The following is a 25,571-nucleotide window of genomic DNA, read 5'->3' as shown; positions in this document are numbered from 1 at the left end:
GGTGGGCGGTGAGCGAGCGGCTGCGTGGTGCTCAGTGGCCGGCTGGGGTTAAACCACGACAATATTGTACTACAGCTATGTGTGACAGCATGTACAGCAGGAAGTTATGCCAATACAACCTCTGTGTTTGAAAGCATGACTGTCACAGCAGCGCCTGAAAGCTGTTCTGAACTTGGCTGTGGGGTGGACAGGACTCACTGGCAGCCCTTGAGTCGGCCGCATACAGAATAAAATCTACCTTCTCAGCATGCTTGACTTCATCTGGATTCTGCTCTGCGTCCTCCTCTACTTCTTCATACTGTCCATTATTGAGAACCCACGCTGCTGTTCTTTCCACTGGTGACATTGTGGCAGAGTCCACAGGCGACTGAACCTGCAGCAGAGATACCTGTAAGCATTTTTCAGAGAAACTATATACAAATCAGCTCTAAAATCCAGTTTATTTGGAGGAGAAAAATGACCATGAATCTGTCAGTCTCAAAGGATTCCCAAAACCTCTCTTGCAGAGATACTTCATCCTCCCTTGACTTTGGATCCACAGCACTTACTTGAGTCTCTCTAAAACCAACATACTTGAGAAACTTTTCTTCCTCGCTAAGTGAGCTTCTCTCTGGAAAAGTTCTTGTTTCCAAATCCTGTTCACATCCACCTTTCGCCTTTGCCAGATTTTCAGTAAGGCTTTCTCAACCTGTGATTTTTCTCACAAAGAAAACAGAGTGACTAAGTTTTGCTTGCAGCCTCTTTAGGTAAGACTGATTTCTTTGGAGTACTGAGGAGCTTAACTTGGGAGCAGCTTTCTCAGCCAGGCTGCAGACAGACTTTGCAATGGAGGATGGGGCTGCACGGCTTGGATACGAGACTTAAAAGTGGGAAAGAGGTGTAACATTATCACTGTAGTGCCTGTCAGATTTGGATGGTCTATTGTAGCGTATACGCCCAGACACGACTGTGAAAGGAAGTGAGGGCCAGCAATGCTTACTAGGAGAACTGTAAAACATCATCAGACGCTATCCTCTTTAAGGGAATCTGAAAAGGAAGCCAAGGCAAGAAACAAGAAACTCTCCGCCTGGCTGGGGAAAATATGGCTTGCTACAAATTCCAAGCAATTTTCATGGACAAAGGCAAGTTTATAAGCACAGGAATTAGCATAATTACCCCTGAAAGAGCAACACTGTCTTAACTTTTTGAGAAATGCGGAAGATCAACTTTGCCACCCTCCCCCCCGCAACTGTAGCTTCTTTTTGTGCTCAAGCAGCTCTTCAGCTCGCTGCCTCGTTCCAATATTGTACCAAAGTGAAATGTGCTCCACGGCAAGGGAATTTTGAAGTCTCAGTTTCAGCGAGGAGCTCGTTATGGGGGAGTAACATCTTCTTTACATGAGTCAGGTGAGGGAATCATGTCAACCTCCATTTCTGTTTCTCGTGTTCACGAGGACATGGCTGGCGAGTGCTGCATACGTCCTACGCCAGAGGATCGGCCTGCAACGGCTCAGCCGTCCTGAGCAGCGACGAAGACTCCAGCACTGGAAGAAGCCTCAGCAAGGATGGGTATAAAGGCAAAAGAAAGGAGTAGGAATTAGGCAAAAATCCCTGGATTTAGGCAGAAGCCTTTTTGCTAGAAGGAAGTCTTCACAGCAGAAAGGCTAATAGCCCCTTTCAAGTGCAGGGTGACAGCCTGGCAAAGCTCCTCACTTAGATTTTTTTTTTTTTTTTTTTTCACGGTATTTGCTGTGAGGCAGCCATGGCAAGGGAGACTATGAACTGTGTGTGGTTCTGCCACCAACAGACTCTTCTCAGAGGCAAATACTTTGGCTCTAGGAATTTTTGGAGGAATTAGGAACAGCTATGGATCAACAGTGTCACCGTTCACTGGAGCTATGGAGAACTAAGACAGCAGAAGGGTGACTGTAAACCATATCACCAGCCTTGTAAAAGACTGCTGATCACCAGCAAACCTTGCCAAACAACCCTGCAAGCTGTAGGACAGAATATTTTCAGCAGCCAAACACAGAAAGCCTACAAAGACCAAGTGGATGGCAAGCACTTCACATGCTAATGGGTTATGAGTTATACTCTAATAAAGGGGAAAAAAGAAAAGCCTGCTAAGAACGTGTATTAATTCCCCTCTTTGCCTCTCTTCCAGAGGAACACAGTGACATTTCTGTTCCCACCTACCTACTAAATGGAAATAGAAGGCAAAAACTGACCTCTCCCAGCCAACAAAGGGCCTAGCTCTATATTCAGAAACAAATGGGACTTGTAGAGAACAGAGTCTAATAATTATAACGCCCACAAAGCATGCCTAGAAAGAACATGCCCAGAAAGAACATGCCCAACTTCTCTTTTCTCTTTTTCTTTTTTAAATAAGAAAGAATTCCACAACATGATTTGCAATTAAAAGGACGCAATGGAATCTGCCTCAAAAAAATTTTGGCCACTCGATTTGGCACACTTCAAGACATTTCTCAAGGGTGTGGGGAAGGAAAGAACAAATTGATTCCTCTGAATAAAGTACGAGCAAGTACTCTAACGAATCCAGTGAAAACAATTAGTATGGAAAGTAAAGTGGAAAAATAAGTGGATGCACATTGCCTACAAGAGGGGGAAAGGAGACTGCCCTGAAGCCAGTCATAGTTGCAGGCATCTGTGAAGCTGAATGTAAAAAGTAACTGGAGAAGAGGGAAGTCTGAGACGTCACTTTGATGCTAAACAAGCTGAAGTAACTGATTTACTTGGGGGCAGTCGGGTAATCAGCAATTTAAGATAAGAAGAGCTGGGGGTCTGCAAACAGCTAACTGAATATTTCTTGTAAATACACACAGGGCAGAAGCCACCCGTGTAAGGTGTACGCACAAAGACTGGAGACGCAACACCTGTACTTTCTCCTCCTCATCCTAACACCTTCAAAGTAAAGTCTTCTTGTGTGTTTGTCTAGGCACTTCCCGTAACAAGCCCTGAGGAAAGGCACCAGCTCCCCAGGGATTTTGGCTAGGACACTGCACAGAACCATACGATGAAACTCAGCATATCATACAATACAGGTTCACACTGGACTCCCGAGAACTGCAAAGGGAGTTTATCCTTCAAATTTATCCTTGTTACTGGCCTAAAGATTTCCTACCGCCTCCGCACTAGGCTTAGTTGTATTAAATATACGTTACCTATCAACCCCTCTATGCCGAAACGTAAAACACACACTCCAAAGGAGGACACAAACATACGCACTTCAAATAATATGCAATTACTTTTTCTGGTATTACTAACTTGGCATAATAGCCTTTGCTTTGTGATTCAGTGTTTCTGATCTCCTTGTACTTTAATGAATTGGAGGTATCAAAGTAGTTTTGAAGCCCTGATTGCTCCTGGGTTCCCAGGCACCATCCAGATTTTCCTCCTTTCACTGAAATGTTCAGCAGTTTGCCAAGAAAGCTACACCAACAGGGATACCAGTAAAACCTCTGGAGGAGCAAGAGCTCACGCTGGCAACTAAATTCTTCTGCCAGCTTTACCTTAAAAGCCAAAAGCCTTCCTCCTGCATAACCATGTCTTCACCAGCGCTTTTGCCAACAGGGCTACGTCAGCAAGGAGGACCATAACCTCCTGCTCCTCGCGGATGTAGCTTCACCGGCAGCTTGGTGCAGTCTCAAGCTCAGGGGCTGCAACCTTCTGGAGTGAAAGTCCTCACCCGTGCTTGTGTGCAGACCAGCATCCTTTCTAGAAGGTCTTGTGGAAAGCAGGAGCTTAAAAAATTTCCTTTAATACTAGGTAAGGTAAATCAAACATGACCATGTTTGCCCTCACGGTGACCACAGAAGAAAACACTTAACCCCAAGGAATAGCACAGGTGTTGCCTTCAAGAGCCTCACCCTGCCCAGCTGATAAGTCCGTATGCACTAATACGACATTTTGAAAAACCACCACCTTCCCTCTGACCTGAAGATGAAGACATTTTCTACCTTCGTTGTAGTGCCAAGCATTTAAATACTTATTTTCTCTTTAACATTAAATGAATTCAGGAAAAGCTTTTCATGCACAGCAAATCACAAGAGGATTTTTTCTTCTTTTTTTTTTTTTTTTTTAAGGTAAAGGAATGTTGGCTTTTTGACAGGAAAATCTTGATTTACAGTCGCCTATGAACAACTGATAAAGTGCATTAGGAGTTGGTACATATAAGCACTCCTTTCCAGAAAGTGTTTGCATTATTCATAGTTTGGGATGATTAATGAAAAAGCAGTATTTATTTGGAGACCAGCAATAGATTGTTGCATCATGGCGAAATATAGATTTCTCCACATTTAGGACAACTGTACTTACTTATTATTTTGGCAGCAGTTTATTCTATGATATTTTATCTTTGTTTGTTTCTCTGTTTTTAGGTAGCTATGCTTTTAAATTAGCACCACAGGGCAAATGCATTCTCATGTGGCAATCAACTACAGCTTGGAACAAAGCTTCTATTTTTTTTTTTCTTCTTTTTTTTATTCAGGGAAATTTTCAAGTTTTGTTTCTTTCAGCAGGCTTGCTCTATCTTAGTAAATGCAAAACATTTTTTTTTTGTAATTTAGTACAAAAGCATCCAAAAATAATAGGTAAGCTAGGCTTGCAAGCTTGTAAGGGTAACAAGCACGACTATTCCTTACACTTGCTACTGGCCACTTGCTTAAGTGCCAGTACTCTTGATTCATCTCAATTCAACTCAAAGGTCAAAGAGCTTTGAAGGTCTGTGCAGGAATCAGCTAAACATCAAAGCTGAAAGCACCTGGAAAAAGGCTTTCCTTACCTGCTGCGTCTGTTGCCTCTGAATTGCCCTCACCTTTGGGACAGGGCTCTCTCTGGAGGACGAAGACTGCTGCCGGGACCGGCTCCCATTCTGAATGGGTTCAGTCACCATGGCCCCTGACACTGCCGACATGCTGCCCGTGCTTCGCAAGGAAGCGCTGTGCGGCAAGGACTGCGGTGCTTTGGCCCTGGCGCCCAGCCCGGTTTGGTCCATTTTGCGGATCTGTGCTTGGCTGCTGCTGTTCTGGCGGGGCAGCGCGATGGGGACGTGCTTGTCTGGGACCGTGTGGCGCCGGGAGAAGTCCTCGCTCTGCGTGCTGCGCTTGGTGAAGTCCTCCATGCTGCTGTTGCTGGGTCCGCTAAGTTTGAAGTCTTCGCTGTTGCTTCGGCTCCGGGAGCTGGCAGTGCTCAGGTTCTCCAGGCTGGAGTCCACAGAGGCCTTCGGCATCGGCGGGGTTGGGTTGTTGAGATGGTAAACCGGGTTCTGGAACGACAGAGGCTGGAGGCTGCCCTGTTGGTTCAAAGCCGGGTGCAGAGGCCTTCTCACCTGGGGAGCACTCTGGGGTGTGCTCTGAGTTTCCCACAGCTGTTTGATGTTCGCCACCTGTGTGATAGAGAGCTGGCTGCCGGCCAAGCGCAAAGGCACATCGTGCATAATAGAAGCATGGTCAGTGTGAGCCGTGTGAGGATCCTGGAGGTCCATGAGAGAGACGCTACGTCCATTGGGCAAGATGCTTTCCCTTTCATCCTTATCTGAGTAAGTCATGCTCTTCAACAGCAAGGTCTTGCCCCTAAAATATCCATCTACGTTTTCCTGGGTTGGAGACTTCAGCTTATGCAAGTCACTGTGGAGTGGAAAGGAACGTGGTTAATTTTTAAGCAGCCAAGACCCTGAGAGACCTGTCCCAGAGAAGTCTCTCTACCTCATTTAACCTCCTCCCCTCATACGAAAGCTTCAAGGAACTAGATTTCTTTTTATGAGCTCTTTGTGTTCAAGTCAGAACACACTCTTCCTTAATTACCACTTATCTTTGAGAATTACGTTTGATTCAAGAAGTGCTTCATCTTTATTTTTTTCACAGGTGAAATGCAAACCATTCCCACCAAATCTTTCCCCCTTAGACACTTCTGTCTCCAGCAAGACTTCAGAGCAGTTCAGATCCCACTTAACCCTTCGCCAACATCATGGATTGTGGGGGGCTGAAGATTCAACAGGAGTTGTGTGAAGGCTCCTGTAGATCTAGATGTAAGCTCAGAGGGCAGACGCTTCCACGTGACAAAACTGGCCCTCATACCTGACAGCACAGAAACTACTCTGAGACCACAGCATCCAAGCCCTTTGGCAGTTCTGCCACGTCACAGCTTTTTGCTTCAGATTAACAGCTGCTACAGTGTGAGAAATGCTGCACTAAACAGAGGAGGGACTATTTTTGCTATTCTACCAGTAACAAGTTCCACCTACAGCCCAGTTTTTCCATTAGCAGCAAATAAGTGGCCTGGTCACCGCAAGGAAACATTATGTCTGACTGTGCATCCGGTCACTCAGACTGGCAGTAAATTGCAAAACTGTTTTGTAGCAGCTGAGGCCGTTGACTCCTGGAGACATGTTTGAGTCCTGGGTAAGTCAAAAGCTTCAGGTCTCCAGTGCCACCTTGTGCACCCTCTTACTGGGACTGTGTATTCTCCGTGACAGAGGCCGAAGCTCCCCGCTCCTACAGCTGACCTGGGCAGACGGTTCAGGTGATGAAGCACTCAACTCTTAACAGGCTTAACAACCCCCTTACCCACACCTTCCCTTGAGCTCTGGCTGTTACATACCCATCAGTGGGGTCCTCAAATATCTTCTGAAGCCCTGAGGAGAGACTGCCACTGACGTTTGGACTGGAGCTGTGCTCAGTGAAACGCCTCAGCTGCTGCTGTATTGGTGTAGGGTTGGTCATTGATTTGGTGATATCAGCAAGAATACGAGGAAGAGGTCCCAGTTTTGCCACGGTCGCCTGTAGGAAGGAATTTTCACCCTAATTGGACAACAAGCACCGCGACATCCGCCAGTTTTTTTGATAACGATGCACAGAGGCGGAGGGGTGGAGGTGGAAGGAAGGAGGGTGGGTGGTTGTGTGCGGGTGTGCCAGGACCGTAATGCAGTGTTACGGAACAGCGTAACCACGGCGACGAGATGGATGGAGGAGACGAAACGGGGTGCAGCAGACATTGAGGAAAGAAAAGGAAATAGAAAAGAAATTAGGATTGACCCCCAAAAATAAAAATCATGCTCAATAAAACAAAACTATTGCCATTCCAATGCAAAACTATCATGCAAAGCAAACTAAGTCCAGGATGGGTGAGGTCAAAGTGAAACCTACAGTATCTACTCATTAAAGGGCATTCAAAGACTACAGATTCAGCTAGTGGGGGGAACTTTCCAGGCAAAGGGTGTCATGTGGTAAAGGAAATGCATGCCAACAGAAAAGGGGATGCGGCATTCAGGGGGATCATGAGAGAATCGCAAGGGTTGAGGGAGATGAGGAAAGGGAAAGTTTTCATTTCGTAAGCCTTTCGCTTTTGGCATCCTACACTGATGCCATCTTCTGTGGCACCCTGATACCAAAAACTAAGGCATTCTTCCCTACTTAAAAGTGAAAAATAACTGCAATGATCCCAACATTATCACATCAGCCTGGGATTAAATGTGTAGCTGCTTGTTCAATTACGTGTTAGCTCAGTGTTGGCCAGGCTAGGGTAAGAGCAGCTGACCTTCCAGCAAGGAAGGCTGCTCGTTCAGGCTCTTTATCTTTCTCCCCTCTTTGGGTCACTGCTGGTTATATCATTTACAGGGCATCTTCAGCCTCTTGGGACTGCAAGAAGAAGGTGAAAGTGCTGGAGGTTTATAATAAAGTAAAACTCTGCTACAAAGATCATGTTCTTTCAGAGATATCATTTTTCCTGTAAGCAGGTATTCCGTCAGTTTAGCTCCCGAGAAAGGTCTCTTTACAGACACTTTCGTTTAGCACTTCTTCTGTGCCTAGTAAAATCTCTGAGGTGACTTCTCTCATCTTTTCCCAGTCATTACCTACAGTAAAGCAGTATTGCAATGTAACTTTACCCCTTAATTCTCTTTTTAGCAAACCACTATACCAGCTCCCAAGGGCCTGGTAGGATAGATCCATGCGTCTAACCTACAGAAAGGGCAAAGCAGCCCTGCTTTGACTGTTTGTGCAGGTCTGGCTCCTCCCTTTCCTCACTGCCCAAGACATTTACGACCATTGCATTCAGAGAGCAGCTCACAATAACTAACACCAAATCCAAAGATCCATTTGCAGTTCTTAAAGACTGGAGCTACGTTTCTCTTGACCTAAAGCCTGACCAGCTGGAGGGAGATGGCAGTGTTCCCTGCACTGGTGGGTTTACCCCAATTTGTAGAAATGGAGGATCTGGTTCTTTTGAGTGCTCACTTTGCCTGTTTTGCTGAGGCTGCCGAACCGTCTTTATAGCTGACTTTGCTGCCTGTGACATTTTGAATGTACGCTGCGTGCATGTATGAGGCAAACAGAAAAACAAGATCATAAATTGTTATCAAACTAAGATTAACTAAGATTAATATATATTTGCCTTTTTGAGTCAAGGACATTTCAATTTACTCTGATGCAACAAACTCATTTTTTTGTTTTCTGTTTTAAATAATGTACTGTGAGAAAATACACAGCCAACAAATAACTATTTTGGCAAACTTTAATGCAATAAAAATATTAAGAGTGCATTGCAATTCACCTCACCTCTCCAGTTTCAAAAGAAAGAATAATATAAATGGAATATGGACAAAATAATGCACCTCTAAAAGTTGAAATATGGAACAGTTCCAAGCACTTGCAAAAAAAAATAATGACTCACAGCTCAGCTTTTCCGGGTCTTATCAACTACCTTTGCTATCAAGGTTTTAATGATTTTGGATCCTGCAAAGCCACATAGCTAAGGAAGAGCAAACTGCTGCCTTTTTCATTCTATCGCTAAATGGAAGCAATGCTTATTGTTGGCGATGTCTATTGCGATCAGCAGAACAGAATCTAGACAACGCATACGACTCCAGCACAATACACAGCAGAAAGCATCTTGCTTTTGTTACAGGATAAAACTGAGAGTGGATCCAGGTTTTTACACCGCACCCTCTTGTATACTAAAAACTAATCCAAAGACTACAGAAATGAGGACATCACAGCAGGCTTTGGATCAGGTCTTTAATGAGAACAGTTCTGCCTGGCCAACACATTACTCCATCAGAGCTGGGCAGGGTAGGGCCTGGTGTGCAGCAAAGTACCTCCATTAGCATCAAAAAGGGCACTGCAACATTTTCATTTTCTGTCCAAACACCCTCCCTTTTTTCCAGCTCACTTATGAAAAAGGACGGGCTGCTCAGGGAATTCCAGGTCTACTTTTAAGCGATGCCTTCTCCGCCATTTAACACCCGTCCTTACTTAAGGCTCTGCAAAGTGTTTGCACTACTGCTGAAGACCAACCACTTCACATGCCCCGCTTTAGGCCCTGATCTCAAATCACGGAAAGAACAATTGTGAAATACCACTACCAAACATTCCTCTCAAAAGCTGTTGAATAAGTTCTCCCCAAAGCAGGCTTCAGCTGCTCCCTTGATGTTTCCTAGTGTTTACTGTTGCTACGATACAATCGCCGGATTCACCCTCCTGGGCCTCCAGCCTGCTTTACCTTATCAAGTTGGGACACAACCTCCCATAAGAGGGAATGCAAAACTGAGAGCTCTCTGCCCAGGTCGATGTAGCCCTCAAATCCAGGCATGTTTGAGATGGTATCTGGATTAGAGATCTCCAGGAGAAAACGCTTCATTCCTCCCCACTCATGTTCCAAAAAATCATTCATGAAGGCCATATACTCTTCCTTGTTACCAAACCTGCAGGAAAGGGGAGGGGGGGAAACCGAGTCAATAACCTCCACACAAAATACAAAGTACAAGCGGTTACAGACAATTACTTAAATGCTTAACTTTAGACCTGCCTTTCTGAAGATTTGGTCTGGGAGAAAAAAAACTGGACAATTTAAGAGATTCACTGCTTTCCTGGACTTATTTAAATACTAGTAATTCACTGTTCATATTATGATCAAGGGCTCAACACATCTCTCCCCCCTCCCTCCCACAGACACCTTTTTCTCTTCTCCCCTTCTCTGCATCCCCTCCCCTGTAAGAGACATGCCATGCCCTTTGTATCATCCAGCTGGGAATTTTGGAGGAAGAAAGGAGGAAAATCATGATCTTTGGTGGGAACAGGCTTTTTTTCTTTTGAAATAGCATACACGCTGACATGCTAATGCATGGCTCTTCTCGGTTTTATACTGTGTCCCCTCTACTGAATTCAACACAGCCCAAATCTGCATGTGAAAAGGAGAATTTATCGAGCTCAGCGCTGAGGTGTCTCAAGGGGAACAGCGTTCACACGTAAGTGAGAAGTTTCTTCCTTTTCTAACGCTGACTTCAATTTGCCAGAGAATCAGCCACTGGCAAACACGACTACCAAGCAGGGCTCTCCTTGCTCCACAGTAGCCTGCAGTGACTTGCACCCCTAGAGGCACAGATTTCAGTTTTATTGCCACCACCTACTTAGCAAAATTGGCGAGATTCTGAATGACTTTAGCAATAAGTGTGAGTGTGCGAGATGTCCGGTCGTCAGGATACTCCTGCATGAGGCTAAAGAGGCTGGGGGACATGATAGCGGGGCACAGGAAGCGGAGGAAGAGGGAGGCACTGATCAGGCGTTCACTGATGTCCTGCTTGCCCCTGCTTAGGCACTGCTGCTTCCAAGATGCAAATACTTCCTTCAGCTCACGAGGGAACACGCTGAAAAACAATAAACCAGGAAACAAAATTGCATGGGCAATGGGATGCAACAAGTTGAACTGGTGACCAATCACCTGAAATAATTATCTGTGAGAAAACATCATCGGTTCTTTCCCCCCCCCCCTTTTCTCTCTCTAGGCTAGGAAATGTCATTAGGCATCTATTCTTAGATCCCCGTTTAATCTGGTGATACTTAAGTAGTCTTTAAAGCATCCCTTGTTCATATATGTTAAGTGAAGCCATTTTCAGACACACTGATTTGCGAGCTAAGAACTACTTATCCATCGCTACCCTGGAGCAAACAGGGCGTTAGAATATTAAAAACAAACTGAACCAAGCTGAACTCATCTCCATAACTGAAATTCTTATTTTGCCTGTTAAGCTCTCTCAGTATTTCCCATGTGGTTCGTCCTGAAGCAGAAAGGCCCTTCTTCTTTCACTACTACTCAGAAACAGAGATTAATAGAAATCTCTCTGCCAACGTTTTCTCCCTGTGATTTCCTGTTCAATTCCACAGACCTAAAAGATCTGAAAGTTTTCTATACACATCAAAACTTTCAGCTTTTTATTCCAAGCTCAAGCTAAGCTGTTATCTTCTCACTTTATTCCCTCTTTATTCAGCCACAGCTCAGTATGTGTTCCCTTGGCAAAGTATTTCAGCAGAAGCTCCTGTCAGGTACAGTGTGTGGGACTGGAACCCCTCAATTTGGGCACAAGTTCCACCTGCAATATGGTGTCACACGTAGGAAGGTAGTGAGGAAAGGAAACGAAGGCAGTCTCAGAAGATCCGGGGTCTATGCTATTTCCCTGTACAACTGCTGTTTTCTTATCTTCAGAGGAGGAATGGGCACCCTCTAAGCAAATGACCTAATGGGGGAGAAAGGGAGATGCCTCACCAGTAAGAATTGATAATCTTGCAGAAGGCCAGCTCACAACACATTTTCAGGTTGCTCTGATGATCTGTTAATTCACTGGATGAACATTTGCTGGGATCCACTTCACAGTTTTCATCTGACTCATACAAAGCCTTGATAAACTCCCCTGGACAAAGGGAAGAGGATGACAAACCAGGGTAGTTACATGAAAAGCCTCCTTGACACACCTTTAAATCCTGCTTATGCCTTTCCTTGGCAACTGCCTCTTCTGCTCCCTGTGTCTGCAATACAGCCTCCAGACACCAGATGTTGGGGATACGACTCCTCCCAGCTCTTTCAGAACAAAGCACTTGCCGTACCAGATCAGACGGCCGGTGCTCTGATGCTGCAGCCTCCTGTGTCCTCGCTGCCCCCAAATACAGGTGCAATAACAGGATGGCTTTGATTATAAACCCTGCAGACACTTCACTTATAGCCTAAAGAACAGGATTTGACTTTGTATTCAAATAGTATTATCAACTATAAAATTACCCACAGTCTTAAGAAATGAAGCTGTGCTATTTGTCTTCATCATTTCCTCAGGAAATGAACTTGACAATGCTATTTATTTTTATTATTTCTAAATTTACCATTTTTTTTTTAATTTTAAAAAGTGTCACCTTGCTCTTGAGTAAGAGTAATACCCGAGTGCTAGCTAGATACTCCTAATTTTCTCAACCTCTTATCAACACCTTACAACGTTTTTATAGCCTGCATCTTTCAAAATCCTTTGCATCCTTCTCTCAGGGCATCACAACGGAAACTGAACACATACAAAACCAGATGAAGTTTCCTTTGTTTGACATATTGGAATGAACTGCTTACTAGTTTTCCTCCTATATATGCTAGCACACCAAGTGATTTTTAAACCGTTGCTGTTCACTAGGAAAAACTCTTTACTTATTCATTTAATGATTCAATGTCTTTTAAGTTCATCTCCTCAGATGATCTTGCTGGCTCCGAGCTAACGCCACAAGGCTTGTTTGTGCAAAAGCTTTGTTTTCACAAAAACCTTAACATCTCCCAGCCGCCCTCCCCGAATCTCAAGTCAGCAGTGTTCTTGCAAGCAAAGCAGGCAGCACATTTTCTTAAGCTTTTTTTTTTGTTGGGGTCCAAAATATTTCTGCTGAGGGCATCTAGATCACTTATTTGCAAAACTCTCGGCATCACTTCTGTTGAGCCAATTCTGTTTTAACTGTTGTTTACTGGATAATATTTTTTTTCCTTAAACACATTTGAAACTTACTCTTTGTGGTCCACAAGACCCTGCCTTAACCATATATTAAGATGCTCTTACAGATGTATTAAACAGCTAACACCAAGCGTAATGTTGTTAATCGTTTCAAAGAACATGTCATCTGAGCAAAATGACATTTAAAACTTGACAAAAAATTAGATGGGTATATTGTCATGAGCAACCTTGCCCTGAGCTACAGACAAGCTGGATGACCTTAGGGGGATTTTCCATCTCTCATGTCCATGATTTACAATCTTATCACTCAGCACCGATGCTCTAAATGATGTATTAGAAGTCATTAATTTTACAATATTTTTGTGTAATTACTGCACATTAAGGGGCTTGGAGTCAGATGTAATATACTGGTCCCACAGCCGATCGTTCGGTCTGCTGAAAAGCATAGCACAAAGTAATATGCTGCTCATTTCTCCATAGCAGGAGAGAGCCCAGGACTATGACTTATGCTTAGCGGTTCCACCCATGAGAATAAGACTACCAGAACAGGCTCATTACACTTAAGAAATGGCCTAAATGCATATAATCACAGACCTGACTATACTGACCCTTGGAGCACTAATTTAGCCAACTATCTCCTTGATGACTTGCCAGTGTCTGGGATTGCCGAGGACAAGCGAGACTGCTGGGAAAGCAAGCTGCTTTTTTTTTTTTTTTTTTTTTTTTTTTTTTTTGGGGGGAAAAGGCGACGTTTGTGAAAAAAAAGGTTTTTTTTTTTTTTTTTTTTTTTTTTTTTGTGAAAGGATGTGGTGTGGGACTTGGTTTTGGCCTGATCTTGTTTCTCTTGTATCAATTTCCAAAGCTGTCTTCGTCCAAGAAACAACAGGGGGATGGGTGGCTCATTGTGCAATCTTGGGTAAGAAAGATGGTGTGGAGTTGGTAAAAGCTAACTGTAGCGAGGCTGTGAGTTTCTTCGGAAGAGAGCACGCACATTTTTGTCCTCTTTATTGCAACATTAGTTGCGTGGACAGTAATTCCCAAGGCAGTGGCTTACAACTAGAGCAGAACCTTTTGGTGGAGAGGGGACAATAATACGGTTATCAGAATCCACCCTGGCACGTAACCATGGACATTAAGACCCCACCAGGGGAATGGAGTAGGACATCACAGGCTGGCCAGGCAGTTTTAATGAGGCGGTGAATAAAGAGCCCTTTGGATAAACACAGGCAGGAGGCTCCCTAGATAGCCTGCATCTTGACCTCCTGCCTTGTGCTGCTCAGTAGCCCTGCGCTGCTCAGTAGCCCTGCAGCCCCGCTCCCTCCGGCCATGTTTGTTGGGGCAAGGTACCAGTTTAAAAGGTTAACACGGATGTTTATGAATTAATTGCTCTGTGGCAAAGGTAAGGGCTGAGCAAGTCCAAGGGTCACTCTGGAACGTGCCAACATTACCAATAGTTACATCTGAAGCATCTGGAAATGAGTTTTCTTGTACTACCTGCATTCAACCCAAGTGCTAGGATGGGCATCTCGCACTTAACACTTGTTAACATCATAGCTAACATGTGCTGTTAGCTACAACGGCAAGTGAAAGAGACTGACTGGAGACGCCCCAGCAATATGCACTTGTGGATGAGAACTTGGGTTGCCAACCAGATACCTCGAGTACATCTAACACGCTAGGTGGTGGCACTTTGGCCTAAAGTGATTGCAGGAGCTTCGTTAACATAAAAGGAGATTAGTGAAATACACACTGCACATTCATAACCCTTTCTGAAATCTCCACCTAATTGTATCGCACATGATACCAGATTCACTCCTGACTCCACAACACAAGGTATTGGTCTCAGTTTCCTCTGTTAAACTTTGTTCAAAACCCACTTTTTTAAGCATGTTCGCATATCGGATGGAACAATCACCATTGCCCACAAATCAACTGCAGTATTATACCTCTTCATCATAGCTAGAGACACAAAAGAAGGTTGTCCAGAAAAACATACTGTGGTGACACAAACTTTAAGAGGGACTCGGCTACATCAAATCAAGTTTGCCTTTCCTTGGGTGCTGCTACGGCAGGCGCCAAAGAGCATCTTCCTCTGCGTGGAGGAAGGGCATCAAGAATAAGACAGCATATATTTTGCTATCTGGATACTAGACGCCTGGGCTCAGTGCTGAGGCAGTTTCTTCCCCTCCCACGTTTCTAGGCGCACGAGGCTTCAGTCGTGTCGCAGACAGTTCAGGGTTAGCCCTTGCAATGCAAACAGGTGACAGACAGGCACTTTCTTACCTAGTGCATCGTGAAGATACTTCTGCCCTACCAACTTTAGGTATTCCTCAATAGCTTTGGTAGCAAGTGTGTTCTCCCTGAAGATCAAGACATCATGTTCCCCACAACGATCTACCTCAGACATCACCAAATCCGTCAAGAAGTCCTGAAGAAAAAGGTCAAATGGCAAGAGGTTATTTTAACCAGACTCAGTCATGCCAGGCTAACTGCAGAGGCGAAGAAGGAAGGATAAACAGAGGAGCCAGAGGATTACAGAAATAATTGCCCAGCTTGGGACAAGGGGTGCAGATGCTACATGTAGTATGGGCCAAGGAAATAGCTAGAACTCCTCTTGGGTTTATTATATTTATAAGTGTTATAGATCATAAATTATAAAGGGAGAAGCAAAAATCTCTAAAAGAAAACCTGTATAGCCAAGCTTGTGTTTCAGTTTAAAACCTGAACAGAAACCCTCACCAGTTTGTTTATCAGTGGGTTTCTCTGCTGAAAGAAATGGTGGTATTACATTTACCTTTTAATACTGAATATTACATTAAAAACTTGGACTTAAAAATCCAAGATGGAAGTTAGGCACAAGTTCTTACAGCTTGGTGAAATTTAAAGAAGAAGAATGGCTTTTATCAATTAAATCCACAAACTAAAATCAGTTCAGGATTTGGGAAAAAAGTTAACATAGCTGCTGTGGATCTATATGGCTTAACTCGAACTGTATTCAAATGCCCAGGCAGGAACTATCAGCAAGCCTTGACACAGTGAATAACCTCCTGATATAGGGTCTAATTCTATAGTAATACTTATTTCCTGAAGTGATAATTTTATGTGAGTCAAGGACACTCAGCATTTCACAAGAAATACTCAGTATTTTGCAAGATCCAATTTCAGCCACTGTAAAGTTCTCCAGGAGAGGAAGCATATTTCTCCTTTTTTTTTTTTTTTTTACCTGTTCCCAAAAAAAAAAAAAAAAAAAAGAACCCCCAAAACCCAAAACCAAAACCCCACCCTGAATTAGGGGTGAGTGATAACTGTGACTTGCCGGTTCTGCTGCAAACAGCAACATCCTCCAAACAGTTCAAAGAGTGCTGTAGTAAGGTTTCATAACCCCATTAACTACAGAAGCCATAAAGCACTGCTAGCATATGAGTGTAAAATATGCAGAACAAATTATATGTGATAAATATAGATCAAAAATACATTTAGTGCTCTTGGTTTTCAATCCATTATTGCTGTTTCTTTTCAGCAGAATCTGAGAGAATTATTTTCACCTGGCACAAACTGGGAACATCCAGCTGCATCACCAGCAACATAGTGTGACCTGGAAACGTACCCTCTTTGCAGCTTTAGATTATGGCAGCCTAAGCTGCTCAATGCTTCCAGTCAACAGAGGTTCAAACATTCAGGCACTAGGAAGGCAAAGTTATAACACTAATTTATCTACCTGTTGCAGCTAGCGCTGCAGGAATCCAGAGCCTGCTTTCCAGGAGGATTTCAACACAAACCTACAGAAGCTGTCCCAGCTACCAGCTTCTCTTGACCAGACAAACAACTTGGTAAGAAACGAGTTCCTATCACGCACTGTCACAGAGCACCAGCCTTTCAGAGACGTACATCAAGGGGAGAACAGGAGAGAGTGGCATATGATTATGCCAACATAAAAGGACCTTTTCAGAGCAGTTAAATTAGGCTGTCCCTTGGATGTCACTTATGGCCCATCCTTCCACATCTCCAACCCTCTAACTTGTGTTTGGTCATGCTTAACTTGCTCTAGCTGGAATTACTGGAAGAAGCTGGCTACAGCTTGGTACTACTCACACACCCTCTTGGCAGGCAGCATCCAGATAAATCAACGCTTGTTAATGCATCTCAGAATTTCCTGAGACCTACAGGATATTTTCCCACAATCTATTTGAAGAAACCGAGGCTTGCTCCAATTGCTGCCTCACAGGGAACCATCAGTGTGCACCCAGAAGTCCTAATAACATCCGTGGGGCAGGCGGGATCACCATTAACCAAGTACAGATTCTCCAAACAGCTGACCAAATCAATGTTAGCATTGATTAGCTGACTTAGCACTAAATCAACAACGGCACCCTGCTGCTTATTGTATCAGAGACTTATTTATAGAAGCAATTCGCCGGTTTACTAATCTCTTGCTTACTTTTTTCTTACTCTGTATCATGATTTTAGAAAGACAGAAAAGGTTCCTGAACACCCAAGTGCAGGCCCTAACTTTTCAGAATAACATGAAGTTATATAGTCCTCCCGCTTATACTTTGTACACAGCATCTTTAATCTTTGTATCAACTCTTAATCACTGTTGGTATCGTGCCTATCTACATGCCTTCCTGGTAGATGCAATTGTCCAAGTCTTTTCAAATACTTTTGAGACCCTTTTCTCAGCCTTACCCCATCAGGCACCTTCTGTTGTTGCTTATGGTCATGCCATCCTACTTTCTAGCTGAAAAGATATCACCTATGAGCAGCGAGAGGGCATCGTTTTGACAGGAGCTGCCTGTTCTTACCTTAGCTCTCCCAGTGCTCTGAAGAATGTGCACCAAAGCACAAGCCATCTCTTCCTTATTCCTTACGCTGATCACAGGTTCCAGCACAGAGCACAGCATAGTGTAGTTGCTGGTAACAAACTCTGCAAATTCTTTGTATTGCTCCATGGGCAAGATGGTGATGGTCTGATAACGGGACTTTATCCGAATGGAAGGTCCCCCTGATTTCCCTTTGTTGGGTGTAGGTGTGCTGACTGGGTACCATTTTTCCACAAACTGGCGACCGGTTACACTGGCCATGGGAATGTTGACCAGGCCTACGTAATTGTTCTTGTCCTTTTTCTTCTTCTTCTCCACATCCTTGTAGATGTGAACTGTGATGCTGTGAAGAGGTGGGAGACCGTAGAACTCAAAGTGCTCTCCCCAGAAAATGTTGTCCGCTTTTGTTTTGCTGGTGGTGCGGGCGAAGAGAGTGTCATCAAGGCACAGCTCACAGAAGTATTTCTTCTTGGGGGCCAGGTCCTTTGCCTCAATGATCCAGAGACGGAGCACATTTTCAGCTCGACGGCAGTTGTCCTGTGCAGAAGAAAGAGCTCAGCTTTGATTCAGAATCCCTAAAAATTGAACATTTTGTCTTCTAAAGCAGCAGCAAAGGGCTGCCTTTTGTATCCACAGCAGGGACAGAATCAGAATTCAGAATCAGATTCTCTGATCTTCAGAATCAGAATCTCTAGAAAATTGGACATATTCTACAGTAAAGGCAAAGGGCTGTCTTTTGTATGTCAAAGGTGGGGACTAGAACATTTTTCTTCTTCAAAAAGCTGTCTTTGAAATGGTTCAGAAAACAAACACTCTGCACAGGAGCCCCTCAAAAGCCGCTAGACTGGCATGGCACACTGCATTGCTTACTCTTGTGAATAACGCCAAGAGCACTGTTACCCTGTCCCTCGAAGGTGGTATGCCAACTATGGAGGTGACTTATCAGATATTTCCAGCTGATCAATAACTTGACCCCCCTCTTCTCACTCTCAAACTCCTTTTGTTTCCTGCCCCCCGCCCCCCCAACTGTGCCCCCACAGTAAAAGATGAAACCTATGAAGCCCATGTCCCATCCTTCTGAGGTGCACGTTATCAGAAATCCAGTCTGAAATGTCATAAGCAGGCACTGGGGCAGGATCAGGAAGCATGCCGACATGTATTTATTCATTAAAGGTTTGACCTACTGTACTCACTAGAATAGCACACAGCGGCTTTTGATACACTGATGAGCGGACTTCTCCCCAGACTAAATTAATTGTGCATGCATCTGTGGGAAGCCCTGGTACACTGGACTAAAATCCAATCACACCACCTCCATTCCCCCGGTAATCTTATTTCCGCAGTTCCTATTACCTTATTCGGCTGCACTGTTCTGCGTAGGTTTTCCATCCACTTGTCTCTCTCTGCTGCAGAGGAACAGCTGAAGCATTTACTGCCACTGGAGTAGGTTACCTGGAACATATAAATGACAGGCTGAGTTCAGGCAAGCCTAGGAGACATGTAAGAGGCTGCAAAAAGCAAGGAAGAAGATGAGCAATGCTTGAACAACAAAGTAAATATGAAAAAGGCAGGAAAACAATATGGGAGCCTAGAAGGCAGAAAGGTTAAAAGGCCCACAAAATGTAGAGAGAAAAAAACCAGTCAGTTCAAATTAACATAAAACTGAAGAAACATATGAGGAGCATCAGAGGCTCCTCTTAAAGACTTTTAAACAAGGCTTTAAGCAACCAGTTCATTTATTTTTTTAAAAACAACTTGTTAATTGATCCATAGCTATTAAATGCTTGCAGTTTTCCCCGTTAAGTCCCAGAGGCAGATGATTTGGTTACTAACAGCATAAAGACAGACAGAACTAAGAATGTATTAATAGAAGGCAAAACACACTGGAAATGGTGTCATCAGTAAATACAAAATATTTCCAAGGGTCCATATGTACAGCAACAGTCTATAACAAACCAACGGAGTTGTGCTCTGATCTGCCCCCAACACTCGATGCCATACACAACTCTGCTTTCACGCAGGAGGGAACCACCTTGGTTTCTTTCACTTTTACGTGGCCTGACAAGCTTCATTTACTCTTTCCATTCATTTGTACACACAATTAAAAAGCAGTTTGAGGCAACAGCCACAGAGCTAAGTTTTTGCCAGTTTTTTCACTCAACTCCCCAAACCTAAGCAAGCTGGAAAGTGCTTCCAACCAGAAGAATGAGACTGAAGCGAACAGGATCCAGTTCCTAGATACATCCTGAGGGAGAAGGGCCTGATATGCTGGTTTTCTGCCAGAGCAGTTTTCCAGGTTGTAAACACATCTTTGTTCCAGAAGTTTAGACATATCTGACTAATCTTGCTGAAGACAGACTGTCACCCGCGCCTGCCACAGCTTACGATGGCCTTAAGACCCATCCAAATAGCACACACGAATACGCTCTTGGTCCTGCAAGGTAAGGACCGCGCTCACACAAACTGCTAGGAGCCACGTGGGGCCGTGCTGAAACAGCAAGAGGCTCTTTGTATCCTGCTCCATGGTGCAACGGACACGTCCGCAGATACTGAAGCTTCTCCTTTAGCAATCGGCAAACTGGCTGAGCTAATGGAAGGGGGCTCTGACTGGAAATCACATTTCTCAGTTACGGTATATTTTCTAAATTTAATTTTAGGTGAATTTGGAGAGGATGAATACACAGCTTATCAACAACAGTATGTTTCAACCATACATTTGCATGCAAACTACAAATGCTTAGATATTTATCAAATTAAAGAGATTTTTCAATTAGAAGATGCGGTAATTGAAAAAGATTTCTCTCCATTGAGTGATTGATGCCATTAGCCTCAAGGACTTCAAAATCGCATGCTGGTTAGACAGCCCCCACCCAAACCTCAGGATAGCAGCGGCTGCTGATCTGTTCTCCAATTACAAAATCCCAGAACTACGTACTGCAAGGGTTCAGACCGACTGACAGCATATAATCGGCTGCGTGTTTGGAGAGCGTTCTTTACCTCAAAGCAGAAGTCTTGTCCAAGGATACTGCTGTGAAGTGGTTTGACAAAGACTTTTTCTTCTGACCCAAGATCCAGGGCCTCCACGGCACTGCCTGGGCTCAGTAAGGACTCATGGGAACGGGACTCTTTCAGCTTTGGCAATCCACGTGACCTGTAGGAGAAGGGGGAAAAAGAAACATTATTTTTCTCGCAATTACCAAAAGAGTTGGCAAGATCCCAGAGAAAGCTGCAACTTGTTGGTCTTTATTCAGAACAACTTCTACAATTAGTCTGTAAACCTTATGAAAATAACATGAAGCTAGTAATCCCAGACTCCTAAGGAAATATCCACCTACACAAGCTCAGGAAGTCCATTCCCACTGACCTAGAAATTGTAGGTGCTGAGCCATCAGTGAAAGAACGACAGCAAAACAAAAAGTTCAGAACTTAACTGCTGAAATTTAAAGAAACCTCATACATAGGTTTGGATATATTACTGAAAATATTTTCTACTATCTATGTGTATTAGCAGCAAAAAGCACACCAATCTCTAAACCAATGCAGAACGATAGCTACTCTCATTAGAGCAGATGATCCTCCTGCAATACACTTGATTTTTCTTAATATACAAAGCCTTTACACTGAAGTCAAATATGTGAATTATTTCCCACTTCACAATGCTCAAATCAGTTACCTGCATTTAAATTTTGCATTTTCTTCTTTAGCTGCTTCTTCCAGTTTTAACAGTTTCCAATTTTTTTGATACGTCCATTCTCTTTTAACTTCCCCTCACTAACACCTACTGCTTCTCTTTTTCAGTTGACTGGCCTGTAAATCTCTGAGCTCTACCAGAGCTGGCATCTCCCAAATTCGCAGTACCTTTTTATCAAGGCAGTCTTCTCTTTGCCCCCACCAGTTCTTGAATACTTCTCAAAGACATATCTCCCTCCTTCCACTGTGCCGTAGTTTTTTGTAGCCAACAGCAACATTATAAAATGTGCTCTAACACCTTCTGTGTTCTCCCAGTTTGATCTAATGCAACATTCATACATAGTAGGGAGCTCTGCTGTCAAACAGCACTGTAAAACTGTGCTCGATTTATAGGTGACAGTGGCTTCACCTGTGCTTCTTCTAACTCCAAACCGACACCTGGACTACAAGCTTCTGCAATAAAGTCATATGACACTTTAGGCACAACTAGCATTTCTACTTCAAAAGACAAACATGATGTGCACATGCATCTTATTTTTCCTCGAACTGGAACTCAGTCAAAGCCTTCACAGACGACCAACAAGGAGGAAGAGCACCGAGTCCCAGCTTAGCAGAAAAGGAGCTGTTTACCTGGCAGGTCTAGATTTTGTTAAGATACCGAAGCTCGTGCTGGTCCCTATGCCTGTTCAGTGATCCAAGAAAGTGTGTCCACAAATACGGCTGCATATGCAGCAAGTGTGACTGAGCACAAAGAACAGATGTGAAAGTAGGAAGGCATCAGTTGTCTGGACATTACGCAGAGAAAAGCAATGCTGTGAAACGATGCTTTCTCACCTGTGTTTGTCCTCATAGTATTTCCTCTTTTATTCAATTCCCAGTATCAAGACTCAGTATCAAATGGAAAATGTTTAAAAAAAAATGTATTTATGGACAAGTGAGAAGCACAGCTACCTCTAACAGCTTCCTTAATTTTGAAAAATAAGTAAGTTTTATATACTCCCCTCACATATCTTATATATTTTGAAAAATAAGTAAGTTTTATATACTCTCCTCACATATCTTATACAAAAAATCCTCATATTTTGTAACCTTAGCAAAATCAAATTCCTCCTACCCTTGAGCAATCCTACAGGGAAACAGAAAGGAAAAAAAACCCACATTCGGCAATCCTACAGGGAAACAGAAAGGAAAAAGACCCCACATTCAGAAAAGGCGTCTTCAGTACTTCTAAGGCTGCTTAACAAAAACTTGGGTATCACGAAGGATACACGTAAAGCAACAAGCAGAGTTCATCTGACTGCTCTTCTGTACAAAATGAAATGCTGAAGGTATTCTAGTAGATTCATGTACGATAAGATTTATTAAGCAGTACGGGAGAACTTTGTTCCCATTTAATATATTGAATGACCTAAGTGCAGGCAGCAAAAACCTTTCATCAGAGGGATATTACAAAGACACTGATTTCAAATGCAAAACAGCAGCACTGGTACAAATGCGTTGGCTGCACTGTGCATGCTTTGTTATAACAGGTTACAGCAGCAGCTGTACCAACGCAAACCTAAAACCTCAGCCATGTATAATTGAACACTTGCTGCAGTTAAGGTAGGGCAAGTCTAAAATAAACACACCACAATACACCACTTTAATATCATCTCTGCAAAATCCTCTCTAATTTCTCCTCTCAAGAAAGCACTGCTGAGGTCACTTGGCTTCTGTCCCTATCCCAAACTCTCAGCAATTCCAGTCCTAACAAAGTACTTCGGTGCACGATGCAGGGGAGCTGGCTGAGAGCCTGCAGCCAACTCCCGCCTTAGCTCCTCGTCAGAGAAGGAAAGCATGGAGTTGTCACAAAGAGGGGGAAGAGGAGGGAAAGAAAAATAATTACCAAATAAAGGAGAAAGAAAAAGAGATTTTACAAATCCCAGTTAAGCGGAGGCTGCACTTGCAGTAAGACAAATCAAGCACACCTACATGAAACAATTGTACAGCCACTTAGCAGTGCATCCCCAAATCATAGTGGTGCCACATGTCACAGCCCTTCCTTTCAAACTTCGTTCTCTGGGCTACATCTCAGACAATGAATCCTGCCGGGAGAGGAAGAAAGGCACAAAAATCCAGGAGGAGTTCTTCCTCAAGCCTTAGGTTACAAATTTCAGACGAGCATCATGCCAGGCAGATACGCTGGGGCAAGAAGAAAAGTCACAGCCGCACCGGTAAAGAAATCTCTCTCCTCGTCGGCTGTGCTCCCACCCGGCCCCGCGGGTGACACGAAGAGGCTCCCGGGTGCGTGTTGCCATGGTGCGGCCTCCGGTAAGGAGATTAGGGGGGGCCGGCAGCCGGGAGAGGCAGCAGGCACGGGAGGCCGCTCCGCAGACGTGGCAAAGGTGACCTTTCCAGAAAGAAAGAAGTCCCTCCTCTTCCTTTCCTACAACGAGTTTAACGAGACCCGGACAGCGAAAGACAGCGGGAGAGAGGGAGGCATCTTCCAAGAATGCCTCCGAACAGCCTTTGGGGACAGGGCGAGGGCAACGGCAGGGACACACAGCAACTGTTCTCCGTGCCTCCGCATCCCATCTTGCAAGTTAAATCTTTTAGTAGCATCTATTCTGCTTCATTGCTCTTCTAACTAGTTAGCTTTGAACATTTTGTTTTGTTGCAGATCAGCTGGAGCACGGTTAGTTTTGTTGACTCAGGGTCCTGGGGCAGAGAAACATCTATCTGTTCGAGCAATCCCTTGAAGTTACCATATTTAAAACAGCTCAATAAACTGATTAAGTGGCTTAGAATTGGCACTTTATCTTCCATAAACACCACAGCAATGTCGTAAAGCTGTTGGTTAGATGCAACCACACACATTTACAAACACAAGTGCATTAATTTGTAAGCACCATGCTATATATTTCATCTATTGATAGATCTGCAAAGCAAATCATTGACTTGTGCCTAAATCAGCAGCATCACAATCAATATAGGCAACAATTATACAGAAATAATAGTTCTCTGCTGCGTTAAAGCCTCATCTGATATTCTGAAGCTGTAACAATGAAGAAAAATTGCTTGCTGGCTTCCTTTTTGCATAGATGCCACTAACTTACTTCCCAATGTCCAGCAAAGGGGCTGGATTAACAGGGTCTTTCCTGTATTAGGTAGGAAGCTACTGGTAAAATGAGTATTGCTCAGAGCCTCTGTTAAGAGAGAGGTAATCCCAGAGAAGCAGATTACTGTAAACAGGAAGATCGCACATGCAAAAGGTGGGGGAAGGGTTGTTTGTACAAATCTGTTTCTGTTAAACAGCTCCATTAACAACACAAATCCTGTTTTAAATTACAATTAACCTCCGATGATCAACTTTTTTTCCTGCTGCTTTTTCTATCTACTACTGCACACAACAAAAAGATTGCACAGGATGACATATGAGTCCAGAGCAAATAGTTACCAACAGCACCGAACAATTCTTACATAGGTATTCTCCGTAATTTCTTTCCATCGGGAAAAGCAGGTGAAGGAGCAGCACGTCAGGGAACATTTTAAACTTCTCACCTCTTTTCACATGCTTTGGAGTACTGGTCTTCAGAGCTGCATAATTTCCTTCTAAATCAGAGCCCAGCCAATGCCCCAAACCACTGACCTGGCAGCAGCATGCGACTGCTACTGAAAAAGATCTCTTCAACAACACCATCTTGCTGGCCCAACCCCAAGCTGACCCTCTCTCCTTGCACACCATAATTCTGTAATTTTCCACTATAGGAAGATCTCGGTTGTAAGCCGGGAACTAGAAACCTCTGGCTTTCAATGGCCGCCCGTGGCACACAGCAGCCTGTTAGTCGACTTCTATTAGGCATGTAAGATAAAGGGTTAAAATCCTAATTGCTCTGGTTATGAAGCTCTCCTGCTGATTTTGACCTATTTAAAAGCCAACCTACAAAGCACAAAAGACTTTCAATTACTGAGCTTACCAGGGAGAGCACTATATTGCTTGGAAAACAAGCCTGTGGACATCAATAATCCAAAAGATAAAAAATAAATGTATAGAAATGAACTACCAAGGAACAGAATCCCATAATCTGTTTCCTTTACCAAACTGGTGTGAAGGCAAAGAATTCTGAAAAGAGTTTTTTGTTCAGCCCAAGCACCCAGCTAAAGCCATGTCTCCACTGGTCTTACGCGAAACTGTATGCCTGCATGCTTCAAATAATTCCAGCACAATACCCGTGTGTTTAGAGACACTCCCCGAGATCAGAAAGTTGAATTCAATACTTAGCCATACTCGCAAAGTCACAGGAGAGAGCTTGGACTGTAATGCAGTGAACTTTCTGC

General features: G+C 43.8%; 1 protein-coding gene across 1 annotated transcript in view; it reads right to left on the bottom strand.

The window, feature by feature from the left end:
• RASAL2 (RAS protein activator like 2) overlaps positions 1–25,571 on the bottom strand; it is a 99,992-nt gene that overhangs the window by 7,489 nt on the left and 66,932 nt on the right. The window contains exons 5-14 of the mRNA XM_009587728.1: positions 20,562–20,715; positions 18,918–19,016; positions 17,547–18,101; positions 15,028–15,172; positions 11,535–11,679; positions 10,402–10,638; positions 9,495–9,696; positions 6,597–6,775; positions 4,780–5,623; positions 239–373 (exon numbers count right to left, since the gene is read on the bottom strand). Of these exons, the coding sequence (XP_009586023.1) occupies positions 239–373; positions 4,780–5,623; positions 6,597–6,775; positions 9,495–9,696; positions 10,402–10,638; positions 11,535–11,679; positions 15,028–15,172; positions 17,547–18,101; positions 18,918–19,016; positions 20,562–20,715 (2,695 nt within the window). The remainder of the gene's footprint in view (positions 1–238; positions 374–4,779; positions 5,624–6,596; positions 6,776–9,494; positions 9,697–10,401; positions 10,639–11,534; positions 11,680–15,027; positions 15,173–17,546; positions 18,102–18,917; positions 19,017–20,561; positions 20,716–25,571) is intronic.

Source organism: Fulmarus glacialis, unplaced genomic scaffold (genome assembly GCF_000690835.1).
Source record: "Fulmarus glacialis isolate BGI_N327 unplaced genomic scaffold, ASM69083v1 scaffold671, whole genome shotgun sequence".
Lineage (NCBI taxonomy): Eukaryota > Metazoa > Chordata > Aves > Procellariiformes > Procellariidae > Fulmarus > Fulmarus glacialis.
Note: the sequence above shows the minus strand (reverse complement) of the source record. Positions and strands in the feature narration are given on the sequence as shown.